The sequence below is a fragment of the Melopsittacus undulatus genome, chromosome 1, assembly GCF_012275295.1.
Source record: "Melopsittacus undulatus isolate bMelUnd1 chromosome 1, bMelUnd1.mat.Z, whole genome shotgun sequence".
Lineage (NCBI taxonomy): Eukaryota > Metazoa > Chordata > Aves > Psittaciformes > Psittaculidae > Melopsittacus > Melopsittacus undulatus.
Genome location: NC_047527.1, coordinates 22660102 through 22673589, shown reverse-complemented (window position 1 = coordinate 22673589; position 13488 = coordinate 22660102). Strand labels below are relative to the sequence as shown.

The 13488-nt window shown below is 38.0% G+C and overlaps 1 protein-coding gene across 1 annotated transcript in view; it reads right to left on the bottom strand.

Moving 5' to 3' along the window:
- The window catches only part of STK3 (serine/threonine kinase 3), a 125074-nt gene that overhangs the window by 56702 nt on the left and 54884 nt on the right, over positions 1-13488 (bottom strand). Inside the window, exons 7-8 of the mRNA XM_005150885.4 lie at positions 12017-12154; positions 9460-9585 (exon numbers count right to left, since the gene is read on the bottom strand). Coding sequence (XP_005150942.1) covers positions 9460-9585; positions 12017-12154 — 264 coding nt within the window. The remainder of the gene's footprint in view (positions 1-9459; positions 9586-12016; positions 12155-13488) is intronic.

Below are 13488 nucleotides of genomic sequence, written 5' to 3'. Positions count from 1 at the left end.
ATCCTGCCTGACCAACTTGGTGGCCTTCTATGATGGGGCTACAAAAGTGATGGACAGGGGTAGAGCAGTTGATGTCATCTACCTGGACTTGTGCAAAGCGTTCAACACTGTCCCACACAACATCCTTGTCTCTGAATTGGATAATCATCAATTTGATAGGTGGACCACTCAGTGGACAAAGAACTGGCTGGATGGTTGCACTCAAAGAGTTGTGGTCAACGGTTCAATGTCTGGCTGGAGATCAGTAACAAGTGGTGTCCCTCAGGGATCAGTGTTGGGACCAGTCTTGTTTAACATCTTTGTCGCTGACATGGACAGTGGGATTGAGTGTGCCCTCAGCAAGTTTGCTGAGGGCACCAAGCTGTGTGGTTCGGTTGATATGCTGGAGGGAAGGAATGCCATCCAGAGGAACCTTGACACACTTGTGAGGTGGGCTGATGCCAACCTCATGAAGATTAAGTATGACAAGTGCAAGGTCCTACACCTGGGTCAGAGCAATCCCAGGCACAGCTACAGGTTGGGCAGAGAAGAGATTCAGAGCAGCCCTGAGGAGAAGGACTTGGGGGTGTTGGTCCATGAGAAAATGAACATGAGCCAGCTCCACTGTGCGCTCACAGCCCAAAGAGCCAACTGTATCCTGGGCTGCATCAAAAGGAGTGTGACCAGCAGGTCAAAGGAGGTGATCCTGCCCCTCTACTCTGCTCTCGTGAGACCTCACTTGGAGTATTGTGTGCAGTTCTGGTGTCCTCAACATAAAAAGGACATGGAACTGTTAGAACAAGTCCAGAGGAGGGCCACGAGGATGATCAGGGGATGGAGCACCTCCCGTATGAAGACAGACTGAGAAAGTTGAAGCTGTTCAGCCTGGAGAAGAGAAGGCTGCGTGGAGACCTCATAGCAGCCTTCCAGTATCTGAAGGGGGGCTACAGGGATGCTGGAGAGGGACTCTAATCAGCGACTGTAGTGACAGGACAAGGGGTAATGGGTTAAAACTTAAACAGTGGAAGTTTAAATTGGATATAGGGAATAAGTTCTTTACTGTAAGGGCGGTGAGGCATTGGAATGGGTTGCCCAAGGAAGTTGTGAAGGCTCCATCTCTGATGGTGTTCAAGGCCAGGCTGGACAGAGCCTTGGGTGACATGGTTTAATGTGAGGTGTCGCTGCCCATGGCAGCAGGGTTGGAACTAGAGGACCTTAAGGTCCTTTCCAACCCTACTAACTATTCCATGATTCTATGATTCTATAAAATACAACTTGGATCTAGTGGATTCAAATTATGCAAAATGGTTTAGTTTGAGGTGTCCCTGCTCATGGCAGTGGGGCTGGAACTAGATATCTTTAGGTCCTTTGCAACCCTAACTATTCAATGATTCTATGATTTACATGAGAGATGAAAGCAACTCCTTTGTACAAACTGATTCATGCTTTAAAGATTGTAAATATTGATGTAGAACTTTTACTGTGTCCTTAGAAAAGAAGGTAAACTCACTGATTAAATAAAAACAAACATAAATCTCAATCTTAACCAGGAAAAAAATATCAGGTATTGAAACTGAAGTGTCATGTTCTCATGCTGTTTATGAAAACATATACAAGAATCAAAGAATAAAACCAGCTATCTCTGGAATTAAACTCTGCTGTTCTCTTGTGTACAAGTAATACATACCAAAGATGTATTTGAGGCGGGTTTCTACTATACCACTGTACAGCAATAGAATGAATGCATGTGCAAGAACAACATTACAACATAAAGCAAATACAAGTAAAACATTGTTGATACGCTGCAACTCTATGGCACTAACTCTTTGGATCTCCTTATTTACCAGAATAAACTGTAACATTAACAAAACCAACCCTTAAATCATGAAAATGCAACCAGAGAGACCTGATTATCAGGACAGCAAATTCAAAAAGACTTCAGTGGAAGCAACATACAACATTTACCATATGCCTGTACCATAAAAGATGGCATCATCACATAAGAATTTTCTCTGAAAAGATGGCCTTGCACATTATACCTAAGCCTACATGATCATAGCAGTGAGTGAGCTAGGGTGATTATGGTTTATGGAGCTTTCTGATGCAATTTTAACATTCGTAGGACAAAAAGGGATGAAGACTGATAAAAAAAAAACCAAATAAATAAACAAGACAAACACAGAATAGTAGCTTGCCTTTAAAAATCTCTTCACTATGGTCTGTGGACACAAAAACAACACTAGAGGGCACCAAAGACAGGCAACTAGCCTGCGATGCATTACAGAAAGATTTACATGCTGGCAAAACTTAGTATCCTGTAAAATAATTCCATTTACTATTAACACCTCATCATCACCTTTGAAAAACGTGGCTGTAGTCACAGCTATCTTTTTGTAAAAGCAGTGTACTAGCTACACAAATACATAATACAGCTTGGTCAAGGAAAAGGACTTTGTAAAAGTTCCTAACATGTACAAAGCTCAGCTATGACCTAAGTATATGCTTAATACTGAGCACACATTTAAGCTTAGACCCATCAGCAGAACAGGTCAAGACTTATCTTTCAGCACAGAGTCAAATCCCATCAAATTCAGCAGACATATGTCACAAAACAAACATTTAAGCTTGTTTTCTACTTCCTCCTAATCGGTACCTAGTAACAACAACTTTCTGTGCAATTACTTCCCTATGTTTATTCTTCCTATAATCAGTTTCTGTCTCTAAGTTGCTACGCATTTTAGCAATATGGTCTTAAAAAAGCGGCTTATGCGCCTTGGGTAGCTATAGTTTACTTGACAAAGTCTTCATCACTTATTTCTAACTTCAAGACACTTAAAGGACTGCAATCAAAGTTAATTAGCACACACATCAAGTGTTCTTTGGCTTAAAGAAAATATGCTATGAAAGCAAAGTTTTAACACTGTTTGTCATGCAAAGTTACATTTATAGTGACAGACACATAGGTACATCCTATATATTCATTCACCTTTCAGGTGTAAGTAAATATAAAAACCTCCAGAAAGATACAGTCTGGTGTACGAGACTTAAAATACAAAATAACTCAAATGATTCACCAGTTCCTTTAAAATAACTATATATTGTAAAAAGATACAGGAATTTTTTACAGCAATAATTAAGGATTGCTGTAAATAAAGGAATAATTATAGCAATCGTTACTTAAAGTCTTAAAAGACAGATGTCAACTTCTCATAAGTAATATATGATTAAAGAAACTTCTGTATGAATAATTAATCCTACATAGGGAATAATCGATTACTGACAGCCAAGTTGTTGATAGTTGTCAACCACTAAGTGTCCATGAAAAATAAAAATGAACTACTGAAGCAGTAATTCCTTGTTTGCATATTCAAAAATAATTAAGCATTCCTCACATAATAGAGACATAAAAATGTAAAAGAAAACATACAAGAAGAGCTGCTTGTTAGCTCATTCCTTTAAAGATCCATGGAAATAAATATTTAGACATGTCTCCTGTGAGCTTCGAGGCAACGAGTTACTTTACATTCCGCATAATACAGCTGCCCAACCTCAGCATCCAGTTCACATCACACTTCAAAAAAAGTACGAGAGGAGATTGGTCATGTTTAGTAATGCCTAAACTAACATTTAAACTTTGATATTGGGATTAACCTTCTGTAGAATACACCACTTGCAATTTTTGCTTAATTAAAAAAATCTGTACAATTACCTCAGTACTTATCAAAGCATGTCAGTTTGTCAGAAGGCATTCTCATCACACCAGCAGCTCTCCTAACAGGCATAAAAATCAATTCAGAGTGCACTACTTGTAACAATATTGTATCTCTCTGGAAGGACACAGACATGAAGACTGTATTCAACCTGGCCACTAGTTCACAGCTGTGTAATACAAAGTTTCAGATAATGAAAAATATTTACATTACAATTGACAACTTCCCATAGTATAAAGTGTTCACACAGTGGTAAAAATTAAAATTAAGAATCAGTTTTAGAGATATAACTCTTCTCCATTTGAAGAAAACCAGCCTGAATCAATCCTGAAAATTAAGTATATAACCGAAATCTTTACACCTGACGAATTCTCCAAACCCACCCACTCCTCCCCATTCTATTTTCAGTTATGTAAGTCACTTGTAACCCCAGTGCTCATTACAATGAATACATATGTGGCTTTAAGAGGGAATCAAAGCTGTAAAAACTTTATTAAAATATAATTGCTAGGGTTAAATCTGGTTTCCTAACAAAAGTAACATCATAGAACAATTTACACCCTTCTTCTTGGTGGGTCCTAAAACATGTACAAGTGAGTAATAATGTGCACAACTGCTTGCGCTTCATGTAGGATACTCTTGGGGATTTAGATCAATAAATTCAAGCCCCAACAAGATAACTGAAACCATTTTTTTTCAACAGTATATAGACTCAATTCACTGCCCATGAGAGACCTTTAACATTGATAGACTCCACTTAACACTGACATTAGTATTTGCTCTTGCTTTTAGGTGTGACTGAATATGCATTTCTCCTGGTTTGAGTCTCAGTCTGCCTTTGCACTTCTACAGTAAGGACTTCACAGTGATACCATTGGGAAAAATCAACTTTAAAAAGTGTTATTTTCCAAAATTTATGTGCTAGGGGGCTATTACTTTCTAACTGCACAGTGACTCCAATTCCATATACAATCTGAGAACATTTATAGATGTTAAAATGTGAATACAGGCATAGCTGTCAGTACTACTACACAAGGTAACATAGGGACTGTCATTATTTCTTTCTAGAATTGCTGACATCACTGCATGTTGGCTTATAAAAACTTGTATGTGAACTTTGTGTAGTTATGCGAACTACACACAAGCAGCCCTGTATTTCTGCAGGGTTCTATGAAAACAGGGACATAAGGAGGAATGTGCAATAGCTATTTCTTTATACTTGAATGCTGGGCTGCTGGCTTCATCGCTAACTGTATACCAAACTGGCACTCATATTACCTGTTTTCCCTTTCCAGAAGGGAAAGAATAAACACTCAGAAGTGTAAAAGAACTGGTTTATTGTTTTTCTGGCAGCTACCCAAACAAGTTCCAAATGAAATGAAAACCATAATCTTTGAGCTTATTTTGAAAATAAGCATTATTTCAATTTGAAGTGAGGGCTTTAGGGGGATTTGCTGTTTGTTTGGGTTATTTTTAAATTACAAACACAAATATTCCAATGCTTTCATTTTATTCTTCTGGTTTTTATCCTGGTTTTCTTTAGCAACTTTTGGGTCCATTGATCAACCTCTGCCTAAGTATGCTTTGAAAACTGATGTCTGTGCTGTCCAGAATTTCACTTAATTCAGGCCTCAATCACACCTGCATGTTGCTCAGGAGTCTTCTAGCATGCAGTACCCTAATTAGATACTTTCAGGACACAGTACAAGAAGTTTAGCTGATAGAATTATTAATTCTACATTTGCTGTTTCCTAGTCTGGGTGGTTTTGTGCTTTTAACCGATCAGAACCTTTAGTGACTGCAACTGAACAAGATGCTGGTGTAATCTCTCAAATTAATCTGGAATTTCTTACAATGATACACAACATTAAGACACAGTTGCAAGACATGGGAAGTCCGCATGACAACCAAACACTTACTAAAATCAATTAAGAACAAGATTAGCTCTGCACAGTGAAAGCACAAAAGCTATTCATAGGTCAGTAACAAGCACAGTTTATACAAACTATTTGTCAAAAAGGAAATCCCTCCTCCTCACCTTACAATCAATATTCTTCATTTCATTCACCTGTACTCTCAATTTTTCTATTAAAAGCTAAGTCATTCCAAACTGGTTTAACTCAAGGCTTACTAAGCAATACAAAATTGTTAAAGGCATGTATTTACTGATAGCAAAAGTCAGACTTACTACCAAATATTAATAGTTTTAACAAAAGTGAAAGTTTCATCTTAATTACAAACATTATCACATTATATTTTAGAATTATAAAACCATATGAAAACAGAGAATTTAAACATCTCAACAGCATACAAGAACATAAGCAAAAATCTTCTTAAAAATAGGAATAGAAATCCCTTTTTACTTAACCTTTTTATAATGGCAAACTGTTTCATAAGTTTAACTATTCAATATAAAACTTAGAGCAAAAAAGTACATTCCACTGTCCATTACTGCAAGTTATTTTTGCAGCAGTAAATACATGGTGGCTTATAGTCTTCAATAATGCTCATGGAGCTAAAGGAGAAAAAAGGCACAAAACCTCTCCAGAATTACCTCCAGGAATAAATTTATCTATCCATGATCAATATAAAACATAAGAAATTATCACACTGACACTCTGCCAGCAGCACCAGCTAGTACTTTTCTTTCATTTGCTCCAATTACAAGTGGCATATCTTCTTATTTTTGCATATTGTCTCTACATTTGGAACTTCCCTTAAGCTCAAAGAGATCTATTTCTTCTCCCTACTGAAGTTTACAATAATGACACAAACTATTTTTAAAATATCCATTTTCTGTACCATTAGCAAAACTGGCCTTTGCTGGAAAACCACAGGTAAACTTTCAATCAGTAAACTTTCCAATAAGTCTTGCCAACTCATCCTCTGAATTATTGTCACTCCAAAAGCACACTTAGGTCTGCAGCAAATATAAAACAGCCTGACTTACCTCAGACCACACTGAATTTGACTACAGGCTACTTGTGTGGCCTAGTCTACTACTGGACCTCTCTCAAAGCAAACACAGCAGACTTAAGATTGTAAGGATTAACCTTTCTGTTTTTTCAAAGAAGAACAGTTACAATAACCTGTTAAGCAAGTTAGAATATGTAGTACAAGCAGTTCCAGTCTTTAGCAATAACCATGTATGCAGTAGCATACAATGTAGCAATAACCATAATGCAGTAACCACACACTGGAACTCTTAAGCTTGTCACCTTATGCTCCAAAACATTAAGGGATAGTCTGCATTAGTCTCTTTTGTGCTTTGTATTCAGCCTACCTTCAGTGTCACTTTAAGTCCATCCTTCACAAAGTTTACTTTGCATTAAAACAGATCCAGACAGGCAGCCAGCTTATCTTGCTAGCAAACTGCTTAGCTCAAAATTCAACTGCAAGGGCTTATGTAACTACATCCAACTGCAATATATTATGCACTCAATATCCAGGATCCACCTCTCTTAAGGTCCCCTGCAAACATAATTTGGTATTATTTATTCATTTCAGTTAATCAATTAAAGCCTTTAAGCCAGCATCAGGATGGAAAACTAAAAAGGAGTACAAGACATCAAGTTACTAAGGATAAAACTATTTCTAGAAGAACTTCACTAATTACCTCCAAGGATACTATACAAGATAATGCACATGCTCAATGTCAGGGGTTTTCTGAAATAATTCTGAAATCTTTTACAAGTACAGCAGTACAAAGGGCTTGTCCTAACAAAAATACCCCTTTCTTCCAAAATATCCGTATTGCTGAAGTTTTTAATCAAGGGGTTTTCATTCTTCTTGCCTATCTGTCATCTTAAAGACTTGTCTACTAATCCCTCCACTTGAGGTAATACAACTACAAGGGTTCATTTTCCAAGTTCTCCCCATCTATCTTTCATTATGCTGAAGTCATGTTCATCTTTCTTTTTCTCCTACCTTTCTTTTCTGAGCTGACTATTCACTGCCTTTTTAACTCAAAAACTTTCTCCTCACTGTATCACAACAGTACACAGCAAAAACTCCCATCTATTGCAATAGTAACACAAATAACAGATCCCTGCTCCAATCATAGAATAGTTTGGGTTGGAAAGGACTTTAAGATCATCTAGTTCCAACTCCCCTGCCATGGGCAGGGACACCTCACACTAAACTATGCCACTCTGTCCAACCTGGCCTAGAACACCGTCAGGGATGGAGCATTCACAATCCTGGATTTGAGGTTCCCTTACACTAAACACTGAATAAGGAGGGGAGACAAGGGAAGGAAGGAAGAAGGGGACGGGCCAGGGGGTGCAGTGTTACATTCTGACTTGTGTACCCATGCAAGAAGCATGAGCAGTTGCTAAATGCTTCTTCAGTTGAGGTGAATCAAACCTGTGTTGTACCCTCCCACCCAGTAGTGACAGAAGGAAAGTATATACCACATACTGAACTGGCATGGATTGTTTCGTCCATGCCTGGCAACCCGATTCCCCATCTGAACTTCAAACTAACTAATTAGATGTCATACCTAATTTTGGCTTAATGCAAAAGACATCAACAATGTCCAAGTGTTTGAGGTGTACAGTTCAGAAGGCAACAGTAGGAAGGAAAGCATTCTAGTAAAGACATTAAGTTTTTATGCTGGTAATAAATCAGTCTCTTCAGAGCTCAACTATCCAATAAATCAAGTCACAAACAACTCTGCGTGTCAAGTTACACATGTCCACGTAGGCAATATTTCCTTACTAACAAAAAAGAAAACAAAAAAAACCCACCAAAAAACCCCAATATTCCTTCATTCCCTGTTTTATTACTAAGCAAATATAATACAGAGGAAACAAATCTTTATAAACATGAGCTATCAATCCTCTTAGATCAGACTCAGAAAAACATCCAGCAAACAAAAGACCATGTTGTCTTTTGGAATACAAAACACTCCAAAGATACCTGCTTGAAAAAGCTTTCCTATATACAGATCACCACCTAACGCTCTCTAACATAAAACAAAGATTCTACAATGTGGGACACTGCAGACTGCATTGCTGCACTGCTCTTTTCTGTTTGCTCAAAGCTGTAAGATTTCTACTAACATTCGAGTCTCCATCTTCTGTGTGTTATTCCTGAATGACCTTGGTTCTCATTGTATGAGTGGCAATACACTTTTTTGAAGCATATACTGTTGTATTGCACAAGACTGCCCTAAAATAAATCATGTAGGGAGAGTAATAATGCCAGGCACACTGACTTATTCCTAACATTAACAAACAACTCTAAATGCAACCTATTTATCCCATGAACTGCTTCTTTCCTCAAACATATGCTGACAGTGTCATCTGAAGCATGAAATGCTGTCACCATTTTCACTTTATAAGCACTACTTGATTCAAACCATATTGTTACTACTACTCACTGCGTGTCATAACTATTCTGTGTATTAGACTTAACAAATAAAAATAAAAATAGAAAAAAGTGCCTTGAACAAAAAATTAAACTATTTGTCTAGAAGCCCATATGTGAAAGTGAAACCTTAATAGTCTGGGGTTGGTGTTTTGTTTGTCTGGTTTTGGTTGTTGGGATTTTTTTCAACTAGGACATCTCATGGAACAGTGCTGAAAGCTAGCTCATAGGGCATTTGTCACAGAAGCATTGCTAATCATTAATAAGAGTGCAATACTCAGCTCTCATTGGCTACAAATCAGGTGGAAACCCAGGAAACTGTCTGAACAGAAGGACAAGTAGTAGGGGGAAAACCAGCAACTTATCTATGAAGTAGTTACACGAAAAAAAAGGTGCATACCGAATTTTCTTCTTCCTCTTCTAGTTCTCTCTGCTGTTCCTCATGTCGCTTTGCCTTTATCTCCATAGCTTCAGTGATCAGGTCTCTTAAAATTGAAACTGGCTTAGCATTCTTAATAAATGTATGCTAGGGGAAAAAAAGCACATTAAATTACACAACATCATTACAACAGTTAAGTTTCAGGTGTAATTACAAATATTATTCTACATTACAGATTTCAGTGATAAATAGCATTTTACATCACACAATAATTGAAATCTACACTAACACACATACAGATGCTTCTATTTTTAATAAGAGCAAGCCTTGGGAAACACAATACATAAACGTAAAATACAACAACTGTTTTATAGTTAGGGATATAATTTTCCAAAGGAAACGTGCAGTAAGTAGTAAATAAATAGAGTGGTGATTGTCTGACATAGAAAAACAAACTTCTTCAGATATTCAGTTACAGAGTTTAATTAATCTTAACAAACTGACAGCATAAATTAGTAGCTGTAAGCAGAACAACTATGCTGCCTACTTCAACAAACTTGTCATAAAACATTTCTTGATCTATGATGCTGAAATGTGGAACACAAAAAAATACCTTACTTTCAGCAGGAAGACTGATTTTTAATTCAAAGCCATTTAAAACATCACTTCTTCCTCCAAGACAACATAAGCACAATACCATTTACCTTCATTTTACTATCATTAGAAAAAGTCTGATTTTGCATACCTATATACAAACACAATTTAAGCAAAATGTAACTCTAAGCACCTCAGAAATGTATTATTAAATACTAAAAAAAATAAATAAATAAAAGTTCCATGAAGAACAGAACTGATGAAGCCTGATGTCCTGCTCCCGTTATCTATCTTCTCCCTTGATATATTAATTCAGTTACTCTCCTTTTTTCTCCATGATCTTCCCCTGACAAGCAGTACTTCCATTCCTACTCACACAAACCCACAGCATCCCAAGGTCCATCACACATGCTCCAAATTCCATCTGGGAGAAAAGGTAACACTTACTTATGCTGGACATAGTATTCGGTTTTATGGCCAGTAAGCATGTGGAAAGAGAAACACTGAAGCTTGCTTGTTTGTTTTCACCTTACTTGCATGGATTAATGTAAACCTCTTCTATCCAGCTGCCAGTATTCAGCTAACCATATAAATTTCAAATCCTTAAGGTCTCAAGTTCTAATTCACAGGTCATAAAATATCTGTAACTTTCAATTTTTAATCTTCTTGAAGTCTACATTTTGGTGTTTTCACAGTGTGGAAAATAAAATAATTATGATTTATGAATTTGATGATCTATTAGTGCAAACTACTTTGCAAAATTTTTATGTGCTCCTTGTAATGGAGTTCACTTGCATTTAAATTTTAAGAGGCTATTGCTAGCTAGAGACAAAACAAATTCAGCATGACTGCCTTACAGATGAAATTTCAGAAGATCAGATTCCCATGTGTATCTGATAAAAAAAGAAAATTAAGAATAGTATTCAACAATAGCAGTGAAAAGCATGAAAGAACACTAAAATGTCCAAAACTTTAATGAATTAGGAATCAGAAAAGGAGCAAAGGACCCAACAAAATTTGTCACTTCTGTCTCATTATCAAACAAGTTTATTTACAGGAAATTTTAGATTCCATTTTAATCATCATGGAACCTATTATAACATTTTTAGAAATTCCACTGCTCCCTCCTTCGCTTCCTTTGTTCTTTTTCTTAGTTACTTCAGGCTTATGACAGCCCTGAAGGCAGTGGTTAACACAAATACAGGGTCAAAAGAAAAGAACTATTTTTGCATTTTCTCTCTCTCCTGCACACTAAAATGTGTGGCCCCTGTAAAATGATGTCCATTTCACAAAGACTAAATCTTTCTTAACAGATCAGTCGTTCCCGTTTGGTTCTTGTAGTTCTCTGAAATTTCCCTGCTTTATTTCTTAGCACCAAAAAGGTGCAACTGTTGAATCTCTGCAGCCACTAGAAGCTCAGGTCAGCAAGCAGGCAAAAGCCTGCCCCACCCTGCCTTGACTCCAAAGGTCCATGCTGCCATGTGGCTCAAATTTAAAAGTGCCCACTTGGTATAACTCAGCCCAAGAACAAACTTGATATATTGTTCATCTGCATCAGACCCATCTAGCACACAGAGCAACCTGTCTTTGACATGACCAGAAGGGAAGACTGAACATAGTCCATGGGTAGTCCACACTGATAGGGAACCTGGGCTCAATTCCTTTACTTAACACTTGCCTAAATCCTGAGATCTGTTGAGGGCCTCTAACCACAAAGCAAGGATCAAATTTTAATAGCAAGAACCAGCCCTAAACTATATAAAGAGCAACTAATTTTCAGAAGCAGCAAAGGAGAAATAAAATGGAGGTAGAGATACAGGAGCTGACAGAGAAAAAGACCACAAAGTGCAAAATGAATAAGGCACAGTAACAGTTAAATTCAGATTTGCTCTTAGAAATTTTCACAATAGTTCTGGTTTGAGACTGGAGGGAAAAAAAAAGAAAGCCCCAGAACCTGCATTTCTTAAGTAACTGAAATACTGACCTGCAGCAGCTGTGTTGCTGTAGCTCTTTGTTCAGGATTTTTCACTAAGCATTTCTTCACAAAATCGGTGAATTCATCAGACCAGAGCTCTGGCTTCCGGAAAGTTGGAGGAGGATTTGTAGGAATCATAAAAATAGCCTAGATAAAAATCAAACAACAATAGCAAGTTTAAACAAAACATCATCACAGCACTGACGCCAAGTAAATAAATTGCTTTATCCACCTTTCTTATCAGGCTGAGAATCTGGAAGACAAATTTTAAGTAAGCTAGGATTTCCACTCAGATCAAGATTCAGGAAGTATATCCATCTGCTACTAATGTAGCTACTTCCCATTAGATTTTCTCTGTTTAACCTGTACCCCATTGAGCACATCACTCGTTATTTTATCTATTGCTGTTTATCAATCTTGAGAGATGATTTTCTTCAGAAATTCTTAGCAGAGATGAGAGCACTGCTTGTTTAAACAGACACATATAAAATTGCTGTGAAAAGCCAAGTAAGTTCAGCTTCTTTTCCCTTAACTGTATTCAGTTCTATAGGAGAACTGCTTAGAAAACTTGGTATGATTAATATTTCTTTTTGCATTCGTAATTCATAAAAATCCATACTTCAGCATTCAACACTGTACCACACGACATCCTTGTCTCTAAATTGGATAATCATCAATTTGATAGGTGGACCACTCAGTGGACAAAGAACTGGCTGGACGGTTGCACTCAAAGAGTTGTGGTCAACGGTTCAATGTCTGGCTGGAGATCAGTAACAAGTGGTGTCCCTCAGGGATCAGTGTTGGGACCGGTCTTGTTTAACATCTTTGTCGCTGACATGGACAGTGGGATTGAGTGTGCCCTCAGCAAGTTTGCCGATGACATCAAGCTGTGTGGTTCGGTTGATATGCTGGAGGGAAGGAATGCCATCCAGAGGAACCTTGACACACTTGTGAGGTGGGCTGATGCCAACCTCATGAAGATTAAGTATGACAAGTGCAAGGTCCTACACCTGGGTCAGAGCAATCCCAGGCACAGCTACAGGTTGGGCAGAGAAGAGACTCAGAGCAGCCCTGCAGAGAAGGACTTGGGGGTGTTGGTCAATGAGAAAATGAACATGAGCCAGCTTCACTGTGCGCTCACAGCCCAAAGAGCCAACTGTATCCTGGGCTGCATCAAAAGGAGTGTGACCAGCAGGTCAAAGGAGGTGATCCTGCCCCTCTACTCTGCTCTTGTGAGACCTCACTTGGAGTATTGTGTGCAGTTCTGGTGTCCTCAACATAAAAAGGACATGGAACTGTTAGAACAAGTCCAGAGGAGGGCCACGAGGATGATCAGGGGATGGAGCACCTCCCGTATGAAGACAGACTGAGAAAGTTGAAGCTGTTCAGCCTGGAGAAGAGAAGGCTGCGTGGAGACCTCATAGCAGCCTTCCAGTATCTGAAGGGGGGCTATAGGGATGCTGGAGAGGGACTCTAATCAG